This window comes from Equus asinus, chromosome 3 (assembly GCF_041296235.1).
Source record: "Equus asinus isolate D_3611 breed Donkey chromosome 3, EquAss-T2T_v2, whole genome shotgun sequence".
In the NCBI taxonomy this organism is placed as follows: Eukaryota; Metazoa; Chordata; class Mammalia; order Perissodactyla; family Equidae; genus Equus; species Equus asinus.
Genome location: NC_091792.1, coordinates 58,006,766 through 58,033,521, shown reverse-complemented (window position 1 = coordinate 58,033,521; position 26,756 = coordinate 58,006,766). Strand labels below are relative to the sequence as shown.

The window sequence follows — 26,756 nt, the reverse complement described above, 5'->3', positions numbered from 1 at the left end:
CCTCCTTCGAATCTCCGTTATTTCAAATTTTTGGTAGAATCTTTTGGTCTCTGTATTTCTGTCTTGCTAATTTCTCTCTTCTCCCTTCTAGCCTCAGTTTCTCTTACTGTGCTGTCCATGGTCTCGATTCGCTTCTTTGTTCTTTCTTATTTAGCCTTCATTTATGAAATATCTTTTCTTCTCTCTCTCCTTTTTTCGACTGGTGTTTTCAGCTCTCTTTTCATATCATCTTGTTTCATATGATTCTAGCCATCTCCTTTGTGAGCCGTTCTAATTCTGATTTGTATGCTTGTTTCAAGCTTTGATTGTTTTATGGTTCTTTTGGCTCTTTTTAAAATGTATTGCGGTTTTCATCTCCTTTGTGGCCACATTTGCAGCATCTTTTCATTATCTGTTGGAACTTTAGTTGGTTCATTTTTATCTTTATCTTTGTTGTATCTCTGTATGGGGGTTTTATTGTAATCTGTTTTTATTTTCCACATATAAATAAAATAGTTTCTTGGACTACTAGAGGAAATTTCTCTGTAGGGATCTCTTCTCTGTTGTTACTGTGATGTATTAAAACATATGGCCTTTTTATATAGTCACTTCTCTGTCTCTCAGAGCCAAGCCTGAATCGCAAAAGCTTCCTGCCTCTAATCTGTGTTGTCTAGAGTTCTAAGGGTCTTCCCTTGCAAAGCAGTATCGTTACCTTTAAATGTGTGTGTTGTTTAGTACTTTCTGAGGTCTATCTCAGACACCGCCTTCTCTGGCATTTGAAACTTTTGTCTCTCTGGGATCTGCAATGTTTTATTTTGGATCCAATATCAGTAGGCTTAAAAATTTTTTTTTTAGCAAGGGAGGGCAAGAAGAGAAGGGGCAAAGAATGAGTCTCCGTCTTTCAAAAGGGAGTATTTTGGCGTGTTCCTGAGAGATGTGTAGATGAAGGCTGCTCCAGCACAGTTTAGATCCCATGGCCCCTTACTGGTTTCCTCTGGTCGCTTTTATACTCGTTCTCAGCTTGGAGACTGTGAGGAAGTCTTTGAATGTTGTTGGTAATTTTCACATTTGATTGGTTTAGTCCCTGTTCTGGAAAACATTGTCTTCTTTGAAGAGTGAGTAATTGTTGATTTCTGAGTTGTAGCTTGTAGAACTCTCAATACTTTCCTTTTTCTTTTTCACCCCCTTGTCATCTCTGCTGATCCCACATAAGACCTGCTGCTGTCTGGTGTGTAGGTTACAGTAACTCATAGTCTGGAATTTTTCACAATTGCTTGTCACCAGTTTGATGTAAGATAATATCCATGTGTGTGTTTTTTCTTTTGCTCTCCTAAATGTTCCATCAAGATTTTGTGATGAAACAAAACCACACTGCTGTTGTGTTTTCAGCACGGGAACTCCCGGTGCATTTTAAAGCAAGAATATGGTAGAAAATTTAGCTTTCTATTTCTGGCATCATACCTTATGAGTTTTCATTATTTCCAATAGAATGCTAGGCTCTGGAACAAAATGATTTGCTGCAAACTTGTATGCAATTCTGGAGAAAAGCATAGGCCAAGAATTTGATATGTCTAGTTAGTTCTGGATGACTTGAGTCTAGAACAAGCCTGAGAAAAACTGATTGGCCCTTCCTGTTTCAGGAATTGGTCTAGAAAGCTAAGCTCCTCCCGAGATTATCTTGTTATGTTAGCTTCCCTTTGTGACAGGCCTAAAGGATAAGTCATCTCATCCAGAGATTGACCAATGAGTAGGCATCCCATTGGACAATAGAGGTTCAACAGAGAGAGTTATTCCTGTTACCATAAAAAGGGAAACAGCTAAGGCAAAAGCTGGTTTAGCCAAATATTACTGGGTTCTTGTTTAGACAAAAACAGAATTTTTGAAATCTCAACTGGTCAAAGCCAATCCCTGAATCTCTTAAAATTAATAGAAATTAATATAATCAAGTGCATCAAAAAATATAAAGAGATAATTGTGAGAAAATAAAACGTAGAGAAAGAATTTAGCCATGAAGTCTGCAAAGGAGCACAGGATGCTTATTGTCCTACTTCCCAAGCCAAAGTGGAGACGGTTATCTTTCAGGGTGCTCACAAAATAGACTGACTGGGGACCTTTAGGTTGTTAAAAGCAACAATGCAAATGTAAGGGACTGCTTACCTTTCGCAGCGCAGTCACTGTACTTCCCTGTGTTTGGAACGGGCCAGCCAAGACTTAGTGCTAACAGAACAGTTCAATGCATTGCAAGGACACTTAGAAGAATATTGACTCTTGTTTTTAGCTATCGCCCACCTGCAAATGATTAGACCTAAATTTCAAGCCCTGTAATGCATCCCGGCATCAGTCTGGACCACATGGAATTGACTCCCAGTATTCCTCACTTTTATTTCAGCACTCTAAGACTCTTTCCCACTTTTTGCTATGTTCATTCTTGTCCTCCACCAACCTGTGGATGGTCACTGGATTTTTAAGGTAAGTTGAGGGCAGTTACTCCTGCAGAGACCACTCTTAGCTCTCACAGAAGCCAGCAGGGCACTTTGTTAAAAAATGGGTGGAGTGAAGGTATTCCTACGTTCATGACTGGAAAAACTTATATTGAATTTTTTCCATCTATGCTAACTCTCTGAAGGTGCGAATTGGAAATCATGTTATGATAACTGAGTGATCCTCAAATTCTATTAATTTTGTATCACTCTTGGAATTAGAAAGGTACTAATTGTCACTGAAAATTAAACACTAAGATGAATTCATGAGTAGGCTAGCCTACACTTAAAATTTCATTTACTCCTGTCACATGAATCCCCAAAGGTATATATTTATGTGTGCAAATATATGTCAATATGAGTAAATATATTTTAAGGAAGAATAAAATAAATAGAAAGAAAAGACAGTTTTGTCTGACATATTTCTATAAGAGAAGAAGAAAACATCTATTAGCTCTGAAATACCTCTGATTCATTATGATTTGGGTCAAATTGCCACTGTTGAGACATTAACATGTCCAATTTGCTCAGCTTGGAATAGGGAACTAAAGCTATGTTTACCATAAGACACTTTAAGCTTGTCTTCAACCATCTCAGCTGTTAAGAACTCAGAAAGCACATAGCAAAATCTGAAAGAGAATGCGATTCTTTGTGTGTCCTTACGTTTTTCTTAACCTCATTGTTGAGCTCCAGGGAGATGAATTGGCATCGTGTACCACCATTGCCTCTGCCTGAGAAAACAAATGGCAGATCAAGGCAACTCTAATACACTCAGAGAACCACAAATCAGAATCTCAGAATGACTGCTTAATTTAAAGGTCTGGTTTAGATATATAGCAGCTGAATGGCAGGGATGGCCCCTGCATAGTTGCCAAAGAAGGAGAGGGGCAGTCTCACTTTGCAGCTTTCCCAGTTGCAAGGCTAGGTTGTGGGGGAAGGCTGGAGAGCTGGCCACGGTTGTCCCCAGAGAATGCGAGAGAGCCTCCCTCATTGTGCAGAAAGCGCTGGCTTTTACTCTGCGTCATACAGCAGCAGCACTTCCACAGAATCTGTTTGAAAGAGACAACATCACATCCTCAGATGGTCTTTCAGATAACGCACCCCCTTGTGTCGAACTTCCTTTCACGTAAGCTGATACGGAGAAATTTGAAAAGCCTTGTGCACTGTGAGAACATCAGAAGAAAGAGGAAGAAAGAAAGCCAGTTAAAAGAAGTCAAGAGCAGCCTGCAGCAGAGGAGGAGAACTGGAATTATGTAGGGTGCCTGTCTTTGTGAGTGTTCCATAATTCAGGGTGACATTCATCTTGAGGAAGGAGTTTAAATAGCAGCTGAAGTAGTTCTGCATTGAGATGCCTTTTTAAAATAAAGATTTTTAAAAAGTTTTGCACAATCGCAAGATGACAAACGGATGTGCCAAGATTGGCATATTGAGGACAGTCAGTAGACACTTAAAAGATTCTACGGCACCGGTTGGAAAAGGCACGTTTGTCTATTTTACATCTTTTATTCCTTCTTACACATGATATTTGGGATTCTGCAGAACTCTTCTTTTTGGACTATAAATGAGTACTATAAATGACTTTAGCAAATTCATGAATTCCAAGGAGGGCAAAGGGTAAGAAGGAGAAGAATAATAGGAAATTCTGTGTCTTTCATTTAACATCTTGACACAAAAAAAGACACTCCATATGTGCATGGTTTAAGAGTAGTTCTCCACTTTAAACCTGTTCTTACTCTATCCAAGACAGCATCGTGGAAAAGCACATTGCTAAGGGATGTTTGACTTGTAATGTGGCCCCAAATCCTATTTATTCTCTCTGGGCCCCGTTGCCTCACCACTCTACCCACTACCCTCGCACACCGGAGGATGGAATGGCTTCTGCAGAGTACTTCTTTATCAGATAAGACTTTAATCTCTTCTTGCCTTTTAAGTAGGAGGCTGGCAGGGAGAGTCTGGAAATTGCTGGAAAAGAGGATATTCACTTTTGGAGTTTCTCTTTCTTCTCTTTAGGATGTCAGAAGAGAATATTTCACATCTTGTTTGACTATCAAATGGACCATAGGCCGGACCATCCATGAGAATTGGTTACCTGAGATTCACTACACAGACTGTCTTCCTGGCCAAGGTTTCCAGAGAGGTGGACTCTGTATAGCCATGGAGGGACCCTGAGGTGAAGTGTAGTGAGAGCTCAGTGTGCTCTGTGGAGAGCAGTGAATGGTAAGGGGAACAATAGGGGCCAAATATTCAACAAATATTTATTAAGCACCTAATATATACCAAACACTTTTTTTAGCTGCCGAAGAGCAATAGTAACTCCACAAATCAACAAACTCCCTTTGTCATGGAGCTTGCTTTATAGTAGGGGAGATAGGTGAGAAACAGGATAAGTAAATGCACTATATAGCTTGTTATATAGTGATGGATGCTGAGAAGACAAATAAAGCAGAGAAGGGGGATTGGGAATGTATAAGTATGAATGTGCATGTGTGCATGGATTCTTGCACGCTGTAGACAAGATGATAAGGAAAGGCCTTACTAAGAAGAAGATATTCTTGAGTAAGGACCTGAAGGAAGTGAAGGAAGGAAGCATAGGATTTCTGGGGCTGGAGGATTCTAAGTAGAAGAAGCAGCAAGTGCAAAGGCCCTGAGATGGGATTGTGCCTGGCCTGTTTGAGGAACAGTGATGAGGCCAGTATACCTAAAGAAGAGGAAATCAGGGGCGAATAGTAAGAGATGACAACAGGGGTCAGATCATTTAGGGTATAAGTCAGGACTTTGATTTTTACCCTGAGAGAGATTATAACTATTGAAAGGTTTTGAATGGAGGAGGGACCTGATCTCTCATTTTAAGTGAACTCTGTTGAGAACAGACTGAAAGGGTGAAGGGCAGAAGCAGAGAGATGAGTTAGGAGACAAATGCAATAATCCAGCTGAATTTTTGGGGGAAATGAGTAGCAGTTCATAGGCTGTTTATGGTCTGTAGCAGATCCTTTACAAGCTGGGTTCCAACTGCCAGAGCCAAAACTTGTCTAAGCACTTCACTGTTTACCCAGAATCAGGTTGGCACAGAAGAGCATGTGGACAACTGTTCCAAGTACAGAGCATTAAATAGCGAGTTACCCTACTTCTTGGCCCAGATCTCCCATAAAGGATTCTCGTGTTGATGTTGCTGGAGGTTTGTGCTTCCTTCCTACAACTGCTGTAAAAGAGTCACACAGTCTGCACTTCCCTTTTCCCTTCTTTATCAAAATAGAAATTGACCTATTACATTTATTTGGGAGCTTTGTCCATTCTAACAATTAATTTAAAGTTCGTAGGAAATTAAACAGCCTTCTCATATACTAGATTGGATCCTAGAAGAGAGAAAGGATGTTAGCGAAAAAACTGTTGAATTCTGAATAAAGTCTGTAGTTTAGTTGATAGTATTGTACTAATGTTAACTACATAGTCTAAATGTACTATGGTTAACATGGTCAGGATGAGATGTTATCATTAGAAGTGGTGTGAAGGGAATATATGAACTTTCTGTATTATCTTTGTAAGTTTTCTGTAAATTTTAAAGTATCCCAAAATAAAAAAATTATTTACAAAAAGCCCTCTCGAAGGGAAAAGAAAAACACAAGAGTGAGAACTTCAAAAGAATGTTTTTCAAAGATAAAATGGTATACAGATATATTCTACTCATTTAGTAATTTTTACCTACTATTGAAAAGTAGGTTGTTATTATCCAGTATATAGTTAGAGAATAGTCTCTCTATTTCATCATTTCGTTCAGATTAAGCTGCACTGCAAACACTGCACTTGCCTCCTGTATTAAATGTACACACATCATTTTTACTCTCTGGGATTTACTCTGCTTGGGAAATAGATATTTTTCAAAATGATTTACTAGTCTAAACCCTGTCACTTGTTGGTTTCCCTTGTTTCTGCCTTCTTCCAATCTTCTGTCTTCATTCTTGCTGTGTACCACACCTTCACTGAACAGATGCCACTGAGTGTAACTGACCCTTCAGCTGTATCTCCATTTTCTTCTTTCCCTAACCCTAATTATGACCTTTCTTTGTTTGTTCTTCTGAAGCTTTGGGGAAAGAAGTTTGCCGTTATGTTAAAAAAAAAAAAAAATCTGATCTTCTCAATGTCTGCGTAGAGCAGGAAGGATGAATGTGAGTGTGGCTGGGGGCCAGGCGAGCACGTAAAGGTGGGGGCAATGAGGAGTAGCGGATAAAAACACTCTGGCATAGCCCACCTGGCCCTAAGATGGTTCTTACTTTGATTATTCCTGGGAAGCTGTCTTTTTTCTAGAACCTCAATGGAAGCTTTGAATCTGTTTCCGAGCAAGGGGCTTTATAAATATAGGTTATGATTTAGTCAGGTAATGTGGGAAAATGTGATTAGTTGCAGCCTGAAGTAGTAACCAAGAAGGAATAAAAATTTATCTTTCCACGTAAGGTGGAGAACAGATTGATGAAAATTTAATCCAGCTGCAAATCCCACAATGATACTGAGAGGTCTTCAAGAGTATTTCTGAGGTACTAAGGCAGGACTGTACCTACATTACAAAGAAAGGAAGCAGGCATAACCCTAAGCAAAAAACCCTTGGAAGGAACTCACCTGCTTATTGGCTAAAACATTCCGATGTCTTACAGTGCATTAGACTAAGAAAGTTCCTTCTGGGGTCTACTTTAAATTTCTACTTCTGTAAATTAAGCCCATGATAGATAGCTAAAACTAATGCAAGCAGACTAGTATTACTAATATTCCAGGGAAGCTTTAATGAAATGTTTAAGATGCAAAGGATTAAACCAAATTACTAATTGACTGAAGCAGTCAGTATCAAGACCATGTGTATGTGAAAAAACATTAGAGATGGAGCCTAGAGTGATGGCCTTGACACATTCCTCATGCCTAGGGTATCCCAGGCACAGGTGGAGATTGACATCTTTTTGGACCCCCTCAGCAAAACAAGCAGCACATGTATAACTTGCTGAACACATTTTCTCCAGGGAGCTGGGACAGCTCACCCAAGAACCTTGCCTCAGCACCCTGGCTTCTCCTACCACGGCCTGGGGCAACCTGTTTTCAGAGCTCTGCCAAGCCACAGACACTAACCAGGCAAAGGCATGTTTTTCCCCCCACCACAAGACCAATGACGATGATGAAAAGGCTCCTCCACAATGTGCAACAGTCAACCCCTGGCTTCTGAAAGCGATGGGAACTGAGACGGTGCTAGCATCCCGCCCAGCCTGCATTTCCCCCTATGGCCTCTGCTGAAAGCCTATTAAATTGCTCAGATAAATCCACCATATCCAATTTTAGTCCTTGCTTTAGCACACCATTTTCTACTGGGAAAAGGCTAGTAACAGGATTGAATAGAACTGCACCCAGCACAATAGTCCTTTTTATGCCCAAAAACAGATATTTTAAACTTAGGAACTGGGGCTGTTCAGCTCTTCCCATTTTAGATCATGAAGTGAAAACAGAAAGAAGCATTCAGAGGTGGAAAGGTTAGTGCCTATGTAAGGAACCAGTGTGGGTCCTGCATGTGCCACAATTCTGGGAATTATGCAAATGTGTTTATTCATGATTCTGCATAGCACACCTGGTTAGTAAAATAGCCAAGCCCCTTTGTCACCTTGTCTTTGCAAATACCAATAGCAACAAGGCTATGCATGTAAATGGTGAGGGATTTTACCATGGACATCAGGTCTCCCTTATTTACGCAGTAGCGTGACAGATATTTTCATTCTCTACAAGCTCTTATGGTAATTCCACTAATCTCAAATAAAAATATTTTCCAAGTGTATTTAAAAAATTCATATGGAGAGTCAACAGTGGCCAAGAATTCTGGGTTGGGCTACAAAGGCTGAGGGCTGAATGACCATCCCTAGCAATTTCTAAAAGGTGGTTGGACCCTCGTGTATTGGAGATGACGTAAGCTAAAAGGAGTGGAAGGTGTGGTCCCTCCCACCACCTGAGGCTGTGAGAGTGGGCACACTAAGGGAAGCGCAGATTCACGCAGCGTCTCCTCACCTCCCCCCAGGCAGCGGGTGGGGGCTCCACTGGAGGGTAGTATTTAGGCACATCCCAGGCCACTGCAGCCATGAACCACTTGAAGTCCTTGCACTTGAGCTGTTTGCGCAGCTCCTTCTGGGCGGAGATGTCCCCAGTGGAGAGGTGCCTGTACTCCGGGCGCCGCTGGTAAATGTACTCGGCAAATTCATCCATCCAGGTCTCAGCCACCCGCTTCAGGTTCTGTGCAGCAGAAAAGAACGTCATTTATTGGCCTTTGCACTCAAAGGGTGATTTTATTTGCACTAGAAATTGGAAAAAAGGAAAGTACAGGAAATCAGACAACTTCAGGCAGCTGTGGTGGATGGCTTATTAACAATGAGTTTTCATAACTTCAAGGGATGTGATATGATTAGCCAGAGGCCCCACAGATATTTCTGCTTCTGGCATGGGGCTCAATTGCCAATTAGATAATTAATTTACAGAGCCAGTCAAAATTCAGCTTACAATTATATCAGCTTTCTCATCTCTCCTATTTCACGATTATAAATTTTTTGTTTTTCACATAGAACTAAAGGAGTTGAAACTGGAGATAATGAAGTTTCTCTTAGGCATCAAATTGCTTAAACCATTTCAAGGAACAGTTAGGGATCTTGGAAAGAATGAGGACAAACATGCTGTTATTCTCCCAATTATAGAGAGAACCCAGCATGACTGAATCCGAGACCTTCTGATGATACTTGACAGGTGCAACATGGATGCCAAGCTGAATTTAGTGATTTACTGCACATTGAAGTGGGGCTGAGGGAAGTACCAAGGACTCAGTCTTTTCTGCAGATGATTCCATGGGGTAAAGGAAGTGGAAGATGGATGGTGGGGAAATAAACACGCTCCTTAGGGGCAGGAGAGTATACACCTTCAGGGTAGGAAGCTTGGCCCTTTCATCAGTTTTGGGATTGAGCATGCAGAGTATCTATTCTGGGCCTCAGATTCCTCACCTGGAGAAGGTACATAAAGTAATATGTACCTTCATCATGGGAGTGGTTGTGGGATTCAGTAAGGTAACACCTATAAGGTGCTTAGAATAGTACCTGGCATACAATAGGTATTATGAATATTGGCCCTATTATAGTAGTATAAAGAGCAGCATTGGAAATTGGAGAGTCTGAGAGTTGGGCTTGGCCACAGATGGACTGATTGTTCCTCTGGTCTTTGAGAAGGGCTTTAGCTGAGATGAGATGTTCTCTGACGTCCCTTCAAGCTCTCTGATGCTAAGTAGTAGAGAGAGCAATTGCGTTGTGTAGAAGATATCAGTTCTTATGCCCCCAGCTTGTAACATAGTTTCATAGGCTGGTGTCCCACAGGCTCTGGTTCTTGTTGTTTTGTGTTCAAACTCCTTATTTTAAGTGCCAAGTTGGTGTGAGCATTGACTTTTCTAGTTTCTCCTTTGCGTTTAGAAGATAAAATGGGCAGAAAGGCTGGGCACTTTGATATGATCCAGACATAAGTGACTAAAGTGAAAACTAGTGATATTTAGGAAAATCACTTTATCTTAAAAACTGCTACTAAATCCTAATCTAGGTCTGGAACCATTCCCAGAGGTCTGCTGGATTATACCTTATTCCTGTTGGAATTCTACCCTTTTCTTGTTCTGTCCCATCACCTCCACCTCCAGCATCCCCAGTGGACCTCTTCCATGTCTGCCCTTTCAACCCCCACCCCGCCTCCTCCTTCTGCCATGGACTCCTTCGTTAGTTTTGTTCGATGGCAGGCACAAAGTAGGGCTCAGTTAATACTGCAAGATGTAGAAAAGAAACAGTGTCACAAAGACTACTCTGATTTGTTGGTTGCCTCTGTGTTCCTTCCTTTCTAAGATTCCTGGCATCTAGAGTGTGAGAATTGTACTCTGAGGGATTGCTTTCAGCCATCATTGTGTTGCCTGACATCCCATCGGCATTGCCTTGCCCATACGCTTTCCACTCCTCGGGCTCTGGTTTACTCTAACAGATGATCAGTGTTACCATTGTTTTGTAATATTATAGCCTTTGCCACAGATCTTGAACAGCCTGATTTCTTTGGGGAGAGAGGAGGAAGTAGATGATGTTTTGAAGCTCCTGCTCTGTGAGGCATGATGTACTGCAAACATACGTAATATCTAAGTGTGAATCTTTAGTATCACGTCACCATTTGTGTTTCATTCTCACAGATGTTCTGGATGAAATGCATCCTATTTTCATTTGTCCTTAGACAGACAATTTTTATGATTAGCAAAACGATTCAAAGATATAATGGAAAAAATTAGTTGATAGTGTTAAAATTGTATTTATATTCAAATTAGATTTTAGGCTGTAGTTCCAACCTTTATCCTAAACTCCAATTAATATAAAGTGAAAATATTTAATTTTCACTTACTTCATGCTTCTGTGATAAATAAAAATGAACAAAGGCAGGGGAATAGCAAAAAGCAGAGGGAAAGAAGTAAGTTACCCAGAAATAATGAGAAAGTGACTTTATTAAGTGAAAAACTGCCTTAAAAATTCTGATAGTTTGCAAGAAAGATTTATTACTAAGAAATCTATTTTGACTTGGGTAAATAAGCACTTTTAGACTTAAATGCTGCAAAGTTAAAGAGAGAGCTGTTTTTTAATTAAAAAACCCAGAACCTTGAATGATTATAGGTACCTGTGTGTGCTCATCTGGGCGTGCTAACTGTTGAGTTAATAAAAAGCCATATTATAAAATGATTGTGAACAAATTCATAGGGCGCACATGTATCTATTGATAAAGGCACTGAAATAAGAACAATTTTTTAAAAAGCACCATTGTGGAAGACTTTGGAAGATGGCAGTATAGGAGGATCCTGAAGTCACCTCCTCACATGGACACAATAAAACTACAAATACCTGTGGAACAATTTTCTCTGAGAGACATCTGGAAATTGGATGAAAGAACATCTACAAAAAGAGACAACACAGGCAGGGGTGGAAGAGGCAGAGAAACAGCCCTGCTGAGGGAAAAAAACACACTCCAGCCAGTGCTTCACAGCCAGGAGTGATCTCAAAGGGATAGAACTGTTCCTGGAGGAACAGGGGTTCTGAGCTCCACATTAGGCATCCCAGCCTTTAGATCCAGTACAAGAGAGATGAGAACTCATAATACCTGGCTTTGCAAACCAACAGGGAATATGCCCAGGAAAATTATAGAGCTTCAGGGGAAGAAAAACCTGCTCTTAGGGGGCCTATGCACAGATTCGCTTGAACAAGAAACCAGCACAAAAAGACCAGATAGAAAAGTACATGGTCCATTGGTGAAAGAGACTCTAGTAAGCTCAAAACACATCCCAGAGAGGCAAGAGGTGGCTAGGCCCACCCTACAGGGACTGAGACAATGGAGGCAGTCATTACTGTGTCCTGGTTTGGTCGGGCTGACACAGAGGCTGGCAGGCACCATTGAAATCCTTCCTCTTGCCTGAAAGTTTAGGGAGACCCTAAACTTTTTTAGGAGACCTCATCCATTAGAGCATCTGAGGCAATTGAGCACAGTCAGGCAGGAGGTAGCCCACCACAGGGACCAGCACCACCCGCCAGCAAGCCTGCAGTGGTGGTATGGACCTGTGGCAATCTTGTGGGCCTGCAGTAGACTTGTGCTACCAGCCATTGCAATATGCACAAGGGATCTGCCCTTCTTTCCAATGCCTGAAACAGTTGTGTGCTGCTGTGCCTGGAGGCTTTAACAAATGCCCAGCTGGCTTCTGAGAGAGCTAAGAGTAGTCTCTTAGGGGGTAACTGCCTTTGACTTGCCTTAAAAATCCAGTGACCATCCACAAGTTGGTGGAAGAGATAAATAAACACAGAAAAAAATGGGAAAGATTCTTGGGGTCCTGGAATAAAAGTGAGAAGACACTGGGAGTCAATTTTAAGTGATCCAGACTGATGTCAGCATGCATTATTGGGCTTGGAATTTGGCCTCACAACCAGCCAGCCTTGGGTCCAGCCTAGCCTGCCTGTGTGCCAGAAGCAATAGCAACCCTGTCACAACAGATGGGCACATGCAGCCCACAGAGTGGACACCCATGGAACATTTGGCATGGTGATGAGAGGGGAGCAATCTACTTGGCCCCAAAAGACATCTCTTACATAAGGCTGCATTTCCAAGTTTGGAGATGTAGCCAATCTACCTAATACATAGAAATAAACACAGAGAAGTAGGCAAAATGAGGAGACAGGGAATATGTTTCCAATAAGGGAACAGAACAAATCCTCAGACAAAGTACTAAATGAAACAGAGATAAACAATCTGCTGGATAAAGAGTACAAATGAATAGTCATGAGGACGCTCACTGATCTTGGGAGAAGAATGGATGAACTCAGTGAGAACTTCAACAAAGAATTGGAAAATATAAAAAAGAACCAATTGGAAATGAAGACTTCAATATCAAAAAAGAAAAATTCACTGGAGGGAATCAACAGCAGAGTAAATGACCTAGAAGAATGAATTAGTGATATAGGTGAAAAAGTAGAGGAAATCACCCAAGCTGGACAGAAAAAAAAATTTACATTAATGGATGGATCATCCAGACAGAAGATCAGTAAGGACATATTGGCCTTAAATGACACATTAGACCAGATAGATTTAGTAGATATATACAGAACTTTCCACCCCAAAATTGCAGAATACACATTCTTTGTGAATGCACATGTAACATTTTCCAGGATAGATCACATATTAAGCTACACAATGTCTCAATAAATTTAAGATGATTGAAATAATGCCAAGCATCTTTTCTGACCACAATGGCATGAAACTGGAAATCAACTACAAGAAGAAAAGTGGAAAAGTTACAAATATGTGTAGATTAAGCAAAATGCTGCTGAACAACTATTAAGTCAATGAAGAAATCAAAGGAGAAATAAAAAAAATACCTAGAGACAAATGAAAATGACAACACAATATACCAACTCTTATGGGATGCAGCAAAAGCAATACTAAGAGGGAAATTTATAGAAATACAGGTATACCACAGAAAACAAGAAAAATTTTAAATAAACAATCTAACAATACATCTAAAGGAACTAGAAAAAGAAGAACAAACAAAGCCCAGAATCAGTAGAAGGAAGGAAATATTAAAAATCAAAATGGAAGTAAATAAAATAGAAACTAAGAAGACAATAGAAAAGATTAATGAAACTAAGCACTGATTCTTTGAAAAGATAAACAAAATTGACAAACCTTTATCTAGGCTTACCAAGAAAAAAAGAGACATGGCTCAAATAAATAAAATCAGAAATGAAAAAGGAGAAAAATATAACATCAGAGAAATATGAGGGGTTATAAAAGAATGCTATGAAAAGCTATATGCCAACAAATTGGATAATCTAGAAGAAATGGATAAATTCTTAGAATCATGCAACTTTCCAAAACTGAACCAAGAATAAATAGAGAATCTGAATAGATCAATCACTAGTAAGGAGATCAAAACAATAATCAAACCTCCCAAAAAACAAAAGTCCAAGATCAGGCAGCTTGCCTGGTGAATTCTACCAAACATTCAAAGAAGATTTAATACCTATCCTTCTCAAACTCTTCCAAAAAATTGAAGAGGTGGAGATGCTTCCTAACTCATTGTGTGAGTCCAACATTACCCTGATACCAAAACTAGACAAGGAAAACACACAAAAAAAGAAAACTATAGACCAATATCACTGATGAACATAGATGTAAAAATCCTCAACAAAATAGAAGCAAATCGAATACAACAATGCATTAAAAACATCATACACCATGATCAAGTGGGATTTGTTCAGGGATGCAAGGATGATTCAACATTCACAAATCAATCAATGTGATACACCACATTAACAAAGTGAAGAATAAAAATCACATGATTATCTCAACAGATGCAGAGAAAGTATTTGACAAGATACATAGAAGAAAAGTACCTCAACACAACAAAGCCAGTATATGTTAAACCCACAGACAATATCATATTCAATGGTGAAAAGTTGAAAACTATTCTTCTGAGAACAGAAAAAAGGTAAGGATGCCCAGTCTCACCACTCTCATTCACTAAAGTATTAGAAGTCCTAGCTGGAGCAATCAGGCAAGAAAAAAAATGAAATAAAATGCATCTAAATTGGAATGGAGGAAGTAAAACTGTCACTGTTTGTGGATGACATCATTCTATACAAAGAAAACCCTAAATAATCCATCAAAAACTATTAGAAATAATTAACTAATACAGTCAAGTTTCAGGGTACAAAATGAACATAAAAAATCAGTTGCATTTCTATATACTAACAACAAAATAGCAGAAAGAGAAATTAAGAATAGAATCCCATTTACAATCACAAAAAAAGAATAAAATACCTAGGAATAAATTTAACAAAAGAGGTAAAAGACCTGTACTCTGAAATCTATAAAACTCTGTTGAAACAAATTGAAGAAGACACAAAGAAATGGAATGATATTCCATGATCACGGGTTGGAAGAATTAATAGATTTAAAGTGTCCATACTTCTTAAAGTAATCTACAGATTCAGTGCCAATCTCTATCAAAATCTTACCATTTGCAACAACATGAATGGATCTTGAGGGCATTATGCTAAGGGAAATAATTCAATCAGAAAAAGCCAAATATTATATGATTTCACTCATATGTGGAAGATAAAAACAATAACAACAAGGGGCTGGCCCCGTGGCCGAGTGGTTAAGTTTGCACGCTCCGCTGCAGTGTTTTGTTGGTTCAAATCCTGGGCGCGGACATGGCACTGCTCATCAAACCAAGCTGAGGCAGCGTCCCACATGCCACAACTAGAAGGACCCACAACGAAGAATATACAACTATGTACTGGGGGGCTTTGGGGAGAAAAAGGAAAAAATAAAATCTTTAAAAAAAAACAATAACAACAACAACAACAACAACAACCAAGAAACACATAGACACAGAGAATAGACGGTGGTTACCAGAGGGGAAGGAGAGGATGGGGAGGGTAGACGGTGTAAAGGGGCACATGTGTTCAATGATGGATGGCAATTGGACTTTGAGTGGTCAACATGATGTAGTCTTCATAGAAATTGAAATACAATGATGTATACTTGAAATTTATATCATGTCATAAACCAATGTTACCTCAATAAAAAGAATGCTGTTGCTAAAGGATAGATATTTGTGTTTTTGAAATAGGAATAGGAATTATTGTGAAAACTCAAAGAGGAACTGACTAGTTCAGATGCACTTTTTCTTTTTTTGGTGTGGAAGGTTGGTCCTCAGCTAACATCTGTTGCCAATCTTCCTCTTTTTGCTTGCGAAAGACAGTCGCTGAGCTAACATCTTCCTCTATTTTGTATGTGTGCTGCCACCACAGCATGGCTTGATGAGCAGTGTGTAGGTCTGCACCTGAGATCCAAACTGGTGAACCCCAGGCCACAGAAGCAGAGCGCACGAACTTAACTACTACACCACCGGGCTTGCCCTGGATGCATTTTTAATTGGAAATGGCTAGGGTCATGACAAATGTTAGCCAAAAAAAGCAACATCAACCAGTAAAAGGGGCAGGAGATAGGGCATTGGTAAATTGTCAGCAATGTTAGGGAAGTTCTAGTGTAGTTAAACAGGAGGCTAGCGTGAGGTAGCTTTTGCACCATCATGTCCTTTTCAAATTGGAATATACCTGGTTGCAGGTTAGATTTGCTGATTTCCCAAACATTCCAAAGAAAGCTGAAGGATCTTAGACATACTCCAGGGACAATGTCAAATCATTGATTCCTTTTTTATAGCTTTTCAGGAGAGGGGAAAAAAGAAATGGCATAATAATTGCAAAAACTGTAATAGCTAGTTTCCCTCCAACAATGAGTGTTACATAAACATTTAACCGTAACTACAACTTCCTGACCATCCTTTAATGTTCCCAATAACTCATTAGGCATCCTCAATTATGGATGCTCTGTTCTTTGAGTGGAATTTCCTATCAGGAGGAAACTTTCTAAAGTGTCAATTTTTATAGTCAAGGAGTAGTTCCCACCCCCAAAGAGTCCAGGTGACCGGCCAAATATGGTTCTGAAGTCATTATTCTGGAAATAACAATACACTGTGTTAATTTGCCACTGTAATCATGAATCAGGCCTTAGTTTTTTGGAAAACATTGGAACCATAGCTGAGAAATATTACGAGCCGTTGCAAGAAGAGTTTCATTGGTCTTTTATAGTTTGTATAGGTTGTTTCACTCCAGGAAATAGAATAATCATATACACATTTGAGCTCATTGGGGTATTTATATATAAGTACATATACACATTCTAATACATGGGGATAATGGGATAGGAGCAATGCAATATTTCTCACTTCAACATTCATGTGTACATATGTACAGAATCACGAAACTGAGACATCCCAATAGCATCTCTTGCTGGAGATGGTAACAAAGAGAAAAATAAATCAACCTGAGCTGGTCCATCTCTCTCTGAGATTGAATGAACATTGGTGAAGGTGTTACGATGTCTAAAATATAGTTATTAAGAGGAAAGAAAGAGTAAAGGATGGACAGTGGGCGATCTATACACACACTCGTTTACTCTCAGACTATCAGAAGTTAGATCTATAAAGGTTGTCTTATATAGTCAGAGTCAGGTGTTAGCTAGGATTCCTGTTTTTTGAGATTTAAGTAAAAATGCTTCAACCTCAAATTGCATATTCTTGTCTTCCTCAAGATTTGGGCAGATTCCCAGGGGTTTGTGTTTGCACATTCACCCTTCACTTCAATTTCTTCTTCTGGAATCTTTCCTTCCTCCTGGCATCTTGCCCGGGGCTTGCTTGCTACTCTCGGTCCTGCAGAGAGTTGAGTGGGAGGCCCAGGTGCTTTTCTTCACCTCTCCACCATCTCTCAGGTAGATCACAGCGTGTGACTGAAGATTGTAGGGCAGTGGCAGAGACTGGACTACAACAGCACAGCCAATGGTGTAAGATGGAATATTTGACGACTCGGGTTCTTTCAAATCCTTTGGCTGCTACAGGGAATTTTGCCTTAGTCAAAATTTCCTCCTTCCGTATTTTGGCCTCCTGCCATGGTGCTGTCCTCAAAATTCCTCTCATGTCTCCTTTGTAGGGCTGTACCAGAATATCATAATTTCTTCTCCCCTTTCGTGCAGAGCAGTCCAGCTTTCTCACTGTCTGTGCCTGCTTATCTTCGCCAAACTCTGAGGCCTACCTTTCCAGAATCAAAATGTCCTTTCCAGGTGTTTTGCTAAACAAAGATAATTCTCCTAAAAGAAATTAAACACCGGCTCTTGAATTACACCCTATCCAACTTGTTTTTGCATAAGGACTGCCCACTGTTTAAAATGTTGCATGTTCCTAACAGTCCTCTTTAATTTTTTTCTCCTACATGGGAACTTTGCTTCTGAGAATTGCCCTATTTATTGCCACTGAAAAAAAATGCAACCACTCTCTGCCTTTCTCCACACTGTTCCTCCTGCTTCAACGAACTTCTTCCTTGTATTTGCAGATCTCACCCACTCAGAAACTCTCTTCTTATTCCTTCCAATTAGAGTTGCCAGCTAAAATGCAGGACACACAGTTAAACTTGAATTTCAGGTAAACAAATAATTTTTTAACATGTTTAATTAATACTTGTGTAATACGTCTATCATTAATATCACGTGTTAAATTAATTAAACAAAGAGGCCTTCAGACTGATGTGGCTCGAATGCTGTGGCAGCCTAGTAAGCAAACCAAAATCTAGGTCTGTAAATGTCTCGAATTTACGAAATCAAAACTCTAATGACAGCGGATCACAACTAAGCTTTAAGCTGTCGGTAATCAAATAATTTCCTTTCTTCTCTCTGCGCTTTCTCTAGCTAAGTCTTGGCTCCTGTCCGAGGGGCGCTCCTAACCACTTCTGGTTTAGCGCTGCCCAATTGGAATTGATTTTTGCTGAAATAAACTCTTAAAATTTTTAATATGCCTCCATTTATCTTTTAACACATGGGACATATTTACACTAAAAGAATTATTTATCTGAAATTCAAATTTAACTGGGCATCCTATATTTTTATTTGCTAAATCTGGCAACTCTACTCCCCATATACATAAATGCATATAATATGTGCTCTATGAATGTTTTTTAATTCATTAAGTGACTGTATATGCAGAAGCTGGCATATCTTGATGACATTTCCAATGCATAGTGAATGTTTTGCTTCTGTGGAAATTATTCTAGAAAGTTCCAAACTGTAGAGAAGGCTGCTATAACACAGAGTTGATCTAAATATGCTTCCCAATCCTCCTGCTTTTCTGTTTCTAACAGGTGGGATCCTGCTGGCCCTGTCTTTGTGAAGCAAGCAGAGAAGCAGCCTTATAACTTAAGATAGCAGGAGTACTAAATGGTAGCTAGAGGTGAGAGCTCAGCATGGCTAGAAGTAGGTGAAGGCCTCCTGTCTCTGCACATCTGGGCTGGGCCCTATCTAGGCTCTGAGTGTAGTGTAGACAAGGGAGTTTGAGGCAGGGGGCCTAATCCTGGGAATTCAGGGTGGATCCAGGCGGTTTTCACCTGCAGGGGTTGTACCCAGCACAGACGTCATGTAAGAGTTTGAGAAAGATAGCTACTGGCTAGAGCTGAGAAATTGATGTAGAAAGCAAATGAAGGATTTCTCTATTTTTAAAAACTACAAACTTTCATACTTCTTGAATGATAAATGAAATAAAAACTGTTATTCTGAGCACCTTCTATGTACAAGACATTGATAGCATCCTCTATTTTATGTCACCTTTCTGTGATTCCTTGTGTATCATAAGATGTGGCCCTATTAACCCAAACTGGTATTGATCTCTCCTTTCTCTGTGTTGCCCAAATATTTATTAACACACTTAACACATTCAGCCTTATATCAGAGGTCTTTAGAATTGAAGTCTTGTTTTCTTTGCAGTATCCAGCACTAAATCTTTCCTTAATTCTAATACTCATTGGGTCTTTGAATTGATATTTTACCAGGAATATTAAATCACCTTTCTATCTCAGTTCACAAGAACAGATTTCCAGCTCTGACTGATCATCTTTATTGTGCAGCATGAGGAAAACAGATAGTTCCATTATACCTGCTGGTTCATCAAACTGCATAAATCTATCTACCAATTATTTTTTTTGCCAGCAACATTTTAGACCCTACTGTTCAATTATTCTAAAAATACAATCCCTGCTCAGTTTCTCAGCATGTTATTTGGGAGTCAGTTGTTTTCTCTGGCCACGAGGCTGTCCCATGTGTGTGTAATATCTGGGACAACTCACCTTGGCGGCATGTTTCTATTTCTTTGTACAGGGTGCAATCATTACACGTGCACCGGTGTGATCCCAACCCACGTGCTGTGCTGGTGTCAATATTAAGCTGCTGTATTATGGTGAGTTTAGTCAAAGATTTCCCTGTCTTCAGCTATCATTTTTTTTTTTTTTTTGGTGCTTTTCCCCCAGAAACTGCTAGTAGCTAGCAAAGCCAATCTCACTCAGAAACACTGTCATATTTGTCACAGTCACTCCTCCAGCAAGGATTGCATCACCACCCTGTGACTTTAAAAATTCTACTTTGATTTAAATGCATTTCGTTTCTCCTCTTTGAAGCTTCAGTGTCCTTTAGTAGCTCGGTAGTCCCACCCCAAAGCCCTCTTATCATTGATAATGTGATAATGTCATCATGGATACAGCTCAAAAGAGAATCTCTGTAAGAAAGCCTCAACCTCATACAATTATTCAGCTGCAGAGCGCTATTTTTCTCTGATCTGAAGACTTTGAAGTCGATGGGAAGCCTTCAGCATACGGAGAGGATGGCTAATCCAGGCCTAAAAAGAGAGGTTTCTCTGACAGGCGATTTCCTCTCTCTTCTTCCCCAAGGCTGTGTGAGCCGTTTGCAAGTGGTGCCCTGCTCTTGGCTGTTTCAATATAATTTAATTATATCTCTATTATATTTTTTGGCTGGATATTTTGGATATTTATGGTAGTGTTTCTGATAGCATTTAATGTAGCCTTTAGATATAGGACAAATAAATAAAAAACAACTCCCCAAATTATTTAACTACGTATCTTATTAAAAAATGCATATAAGCTCAATTTGGAAAACAGCTGTATTGAAGAATAATTGATATTCAATAAACTGCTCATATTTAAGGTGTACAATTTGGTACTTTTCGACATATGTGTATATTAGTAAAACTATCACCACAATCAAGATGATGAACATATCAAATGTTTCCAAATGTTTCCATAGGCCCCTTTGAAATCCCTCTCCTTGTTTCCTTTCTTTGGCACCTCTATCATATCCAGGGAAACACTGATGGAGGTTTTAAAAAAAACTTATTGAGATTTTACTTTTTTGGAGCAGTTTTAGGTTTACAGCAAAATTGAGGGTCAAATGCAGAGATTTCCCACCTACCCCCTACCCCCACATGTGCATAGCCACCCCCATTATCAACACCCCCCAGCAGAGTGATACATTTGTCACAGTTGATGAACCTACACTGATATGTCATTATCACCCACAGTCCACATGTTTATGTTATGATTCACTCTTGCTGTTGTACACTGATCTACTCTTTGTCACTATAATTTAGTTTGCGTTTTCTAGAATTTTATATAAATAGAATCATAAAGTACATGCTCTTTTCGTCTGACTTCTTTTGTCTGGCATAATTATTTTGAGGGTCATCCACATAGTTGCATGTATTCCTTTTTACTATATTCCATCATGTGGATATACCACAATTTGCCTATCCTGTTGATGGACATTTGGGTTGTTTTTAGTTTTGAGCTATTACAAATAAAACTGCTGTGAACAATCTTATATAAATCTTTGTATGGACATTTACTTATATTTCTTTTGAGTAAGTACCTTGAAGTGGAATAGCTGGGTCATATGCTAGGTAGTCTAGCATTTTTGTGTGTGTGTGAGTAAGATTGGCCCTGAGCTAACATCTGTTGCCAATCTTCCTCTTTTTTATTTTTTTGCTTGAAGAAGATTGTTCCTGAGCTAACATCTGTGCCATTCTTCCTCTATTTTGTATGTGGAATACTGCCACAGCCTGGCTTGATGAGTGGTGTGTAGGCTCGTGCCTGGGATCTGAATCCATGAACCTTGGGCCACCAAAGTGGAGCATGCGAAACTAACTTCTGTGCCACCGGGCCAGCTCCTAGGTAGTCTAACTTTTAAGGAAACTGCTAAACTATTTTCCTGAGTGGCTGTACCATTTTACATTCCATTAGCAGTGCATGAGCACTCCAGTGACTACAACCTTTCCAGCACTCAGTATGGTCAGTCTTTTTTATGTTTGCCATTATAAAAATGTGTGGTGCTATCTCATTATGGTTTTAATTTGCATTTCCCTAATAACTAATGATGTAAGCATCTTTTTATGGACTTATTTACCATCTGTGTATCTTCTGTGGTGATCTATTTAAATCTTTTGCCCATTTAAAATATTGGGTTGTTTTCCTATTACTGAGCTTTGACAATTCTTTATACATTTTGTATACAAGTCCTTTGTCAGAAACGTGATTTGTAGATATTTTCTCCCAGTCCGTTTCTTGCCTTTTAATTCTCTTAACAACGTATTTTGAAGAGCAGGGGGTCTTAATTTCAATGGAGTGCAATTTATCAATTTTTTCTTCTAGTGATAAGTGACTTTGGTGTCATATCTAAGGAATCTTTGCCTATCCTCACAATTTTTCTTCTTTGTTTTTTTTTTTAGAAATGTGTGACCATATGCAAGAATCCATTTCTGAACTCTTTATTCTCTTCCGTTGATCCATTTGTTGCTAATACCTGCTGTCTTGATTACTGTAGCTTTTGAATGTCTTGAAATCGGCTAATGTGAGTCCTCCAGCTTTGTTCTTTATCAAACTCATTTTGGCTATTCTAGGTCCTTTGCACTTTTAGATGAATTTTAGGATCAGCTTGCTTAGTTTTTTTTATTGTTGCAAATATACAAAACATAGAATTTGCCCTTTAACCATTTTTTTAAGTGCACAGTTCAGTGGCATTAAGGAAATTTACATGCTCCCCAAAACACAGTTCAGAGTTCAGTTACTGTGGTATGTTAACTGTGAGTAATTGCATAAGGTACAAAAGTTGCTTTTAGCTCTTCAGGCCACAAATCACTTTGTAAATAACAGATGCACATTATGATTAGTGACCAATCACATCACTTCTTTCAAAGTTTGTTGGTGACTCATCATTCCACATCTGTTAGCCAGTTCACATACAGACAGCAAAGCACATAGTTGTGTTGCTTTCTGGTTTCCCACAGATCAACCCAGGTGGTATTTTACAAAAATGGTTAATAGAAAAGAGAAAACCAGTCAACAAAGATGAAAATGCAGCAAAGAAACAAAAAGTTATAATGCTGGAAGTGAAATTCAAACAGAATTTCTAGAAGAAATGATTGACCATGGAAATGTTGACATTACTGTCATTTGAGAGACTCCAGAAATGCAGCCAGGGAACTCGGTGAGGGCGTGTTTATTAACGTAAATGAGGAAATGCATGTGATGAAGGGATGAAGATGTCTCAGAGGAAGTGAGACCAGCAAAATCTTCACATCACAGGAACTATGGCATATATTTCACAACATCGGAAGCATAAAGGATAAAATATTGGAAGGGGATCCAAACTTAAAAAGGCAATAAAAATTTGCCAAGGCATAGAAAAGAACGCTCATTCTCTAGCATAAATTATAAGAGATATAGTTTGAATGAGTGTTAAAACTACTCCTGATGAGTATTTTTACAAAGAAATAAAACACCTTAATTCTTAAAAAAAAAATTCACATGGTTGTGCAAGCATCACCACCATCTGTTTCTATAACTTTTGTCATCTTCCTCAACTTAAACTCTAAACCCATTAAACAATAACTCCTTATTATTCCTTCTCTCAATCTCCAGCACCCATCATTCTACTTTCTGCACATATGAATTGACTATTCTAGATATCTCGTGTAAGTGGAATCAGACAGTATTTGTCCTTTTGTGACTGGATTATTTCACTTAGCATAATGTCTTCAAGGTTCATCCATTTTGTAGTATCTGTCAGAATTTCCTTCCTTTTTAATGGCTGAATAATAAGCCATTGTATGTATATACCACACCTTCATTATCCATTTGTCAATGGATACTTGGTTTACTTCTCTGTTTTGACTATTACTATGAACACGTGTGTACAAACATCTGTTTGAGTCCCTGCTTTCAGTTCTTTTGTATATATACCCAGAAGTGGAATTTCTGGATCATATATTAATCCTATTTTGAATTTTTTGAGGAATCTCCATACTGTTTTCCACAGTGGCTGCACCATTTCATATTCTCACTGTGCACAAGGGTTCCAATTTCTCTACATCTTTTCCAACATTCACTGTTTTCTGTTTTGTTTTGATTTTTTTAAAATAATAGCCATCTTAATGAGCATGAAGTGATATCTTTTTGTGGGTTTGGTTTGCATTTGCCTAATGTTTAGTGATGTTGAGCATCTTTTCATGTGCTTATTGGCTATTTATATATCTTCTTTGGAGAAATGTCTATTCAAGTTCTTTGCCCATTTTTAAATCAGGTTGTTTTTTGTTGTTGTTAAGTTGTAGGAGTTCTTTAATATTCAGGATATTAACCCCTTATCAGATATATGATATCATTATCAGATACATGATTTGCAAATATTTTCTCCCATTTGATGAGTTACTTTTTCATTCTGTTGACAGTATCCTTTGATGCACAAGCTTGCTTAATTTTTAAGCTTCAAATGGGCCACCTGAGGTAATCATTGTCCCTTAAGATAAAGTTAGGCTGAACGTTGCAATGAAGGACTGGTAAACAGAAACAGCTGCATTAGTTATCTGTTGATACATAACAAATTATCCCAAAATGGAGTGGCTTAAAACAGTAACAAACTTTTTTTATCTTTGACAGTTTCTGTGGGTCTGGAACTTGGAGTGGTTTGGCTGGGCAATCTGGCTTGGATTTCTCATGAGTTTCAGTCAGGTTTTGGCTAAGGAAGCAGTCATCTTAACCCTTGAATGGGGCTGGAAGATCTTCTTCCAAGGTGGCTCATTCACATGTCTGGCAAATTGGTGCTTGCTATTGGTAGGAGGGCTCAGTTTTCCCCTATTTGGGCCTCTCTACAGAGCTGCTTAAGTGTCGTCATGATGCAGTGGCTGGCTTCGCCCAAAGCAAGCCATCCCAGAGATCAAGGTGGAAGCCGCGATGCCTTTTATAACCTAGCCTCAGAAGCAAAAAATAGGATGATAGGACAAAAGTGAAAGAATAGTTTCTGTTTGTTTTATCTTGTTTTACTTTTTTTCATCCCTTAAGACTATATTTGTCTGAGATTGAGGATTAGAATCTAATGGAATTATTTTTCATGATTGGTTTCTTGAAATTCTGAGAAAATGGAGAAAACCAGTAGCTGTTGGAAGTGTTGAAGGGAGCCCAATATAAACAGAGGTCTTTGTGTTCAAGTGAGGATGTATGACCCACAGCTAGGAGTTGGCCATCCTGCCTATCCAGGATCCAGGGAAGTTCTGGTCCGTTGAGGACTGAGGGTTGGTTTCTTCAAAGACAGCACCACGAGCTAGAAGCTGATGCTCTTATTGTGAATGGTGGTGGTGGTATAGCTTTTCCAATGGCTTCACAGGCAAGAGACTGAGTCAAGGGGGCACACAAGCAGAAGAAGCAAGTGAGGGGTGGTGCAGAGTGGGTACTGCATCTGACAAATGGGTATGTGAGCACGTGAGAGGAAGCCTTTTGGGGCTGTCTAGAGACACCTGGGGGATAAACTGAAGGACGTTCATTTCCGGCAATCAAGCCAATGGTGTCTCATGCTACAGCAGCTTGAGTACAAAAGGCAGTATGATCTTATTTGTAGATTTTATTAATACATTTGCTACTTTTAAAAAATCTCAACCAGTATTTTCTTTTCTTTTTTTTTTTTTTAAAGATTTTATTTTTTCCTTTTTTCTCCCCAAAGCCCCCCGGTACATAGTTGTGTATTCTTCGTTGTGGGTTCTTCTAGTTGTGGCATGTGGGACGCTGCCTCAGCGTGGTCTGATGAGCAGTGCCCTGTCTGCGCCCAGGATTCGAACGAACGAAACACTGGGCCGCCTGCAGCGGAGCGCGCGAACTTAACCACTCGGCCACGGGGCCAGCCCCTCAACCAGTATTTTCTAACCATCAGCCAAAGAGGGTATCAAGTGTTTTGTTCCCTTACAAGAGCATCCACAGCGAGCATTCAAACAGACTGTGGTTAAACTAAACGGCGCTACAGCATTTATTTCATTTGTTATCAGCAGGCCCTGTTTTATTTTCCATGCTTTCAAAACAGGTAGAAAAAAAATCCCTATGTTTTTAATAGTTCATTCAGGGTCCTTAGGTTGAAAATTGTGTCTATTCAAGGTTTAGGCAATCTGTGAAATTTTACTTTTATAAACTATTTTCAGAGTTAAAAAGATCCAGTCATCACAAAGCTGCCAATTGGTTTTTGACCATTTCTCAGTTTACAGAGTACCAAATGGAATTATTTTCTCCACTTCAAATAACATCAAAAGAGGAGGTATATTTGGGTTGGAATTACAGTTGGAAATGGAATTCTTGCCATGAACTAATAAACTATTAGAAACAAGAGTGATTAGAATGGAAATGAAACAGCAGAGGCCTCAAGCACTCTTGGTCCAGTGGTTACGTTGCGTTGCTCTCACTGCCATGGCTTGGGCTCGTTCGCTAGTCAGGGAACCACATCGCCTATCTGTAGGTTCTCATGCTGTAGTGACTGCGTGTTGCTGAAAGTTATGCCACTGGGATTTCAAATATCAGCAGGATCACTCATGGTGGACAGATTTCAGCAGAGCTTCCAGACTAAGAGACAGTAGGAAGAAGGATCTGGCCACTCCTGAAAAAATTGGCCATGAAAACCCCTATGAATGGCAGTGGAGCACTGTCTTAGGCTGGAAGATAATGAGGATGATATAGGCTAGAAAGTGAGAGGATAGTGCAAAAAGACCAGGCAGGGTTCCACTCTGCTGTACACAGGGTCACTAGGAGCTGGAATCGACTCCACGAGCACTAACAACAGCAAGCACAGTGTCACTGTGCATTTACACATCTCATGGTAAGAAGATAATTCCACAAAATGAGTCCCTCCTATCCAGGTGCTTCTGTGGCTTCATCATCCAACTGGGGTCCTAGAGGCAGAGTTATAAAGCAGCCAGCCCTGCTCCCTCTCGCAAAGTTGCATTTTGGCTATTGAGATTATGGCATGCCAAAATATCTT

The 26,756-nt window shown here is 39.5% G+C and overlaps 1 protein-coding gene across 1 annotated transcript in view; it reads right to left on the bottom strand.

Moving 5' to 3' along the window:
- GALNTL6 (polypeptide N-acetylgalactosaminyltransferase like 6) overlaps window positions 1–26,756 on the bottom strand; it is a 1,096,422-nt gene that overhangs the window by 52,205 nt on the left and 1,017,461 nt on the right. The window contains exon 10 of the mRNA XM_014842142.3: window positions 8,490–8,711. Coding sequence (XP_014697628.3) covers window positions 8,490–8,711 — 222 coding nt within the window. The remainder of the gene's footprint in view (window positions 1–8,489; window positions 8,712–26,756) is intronic.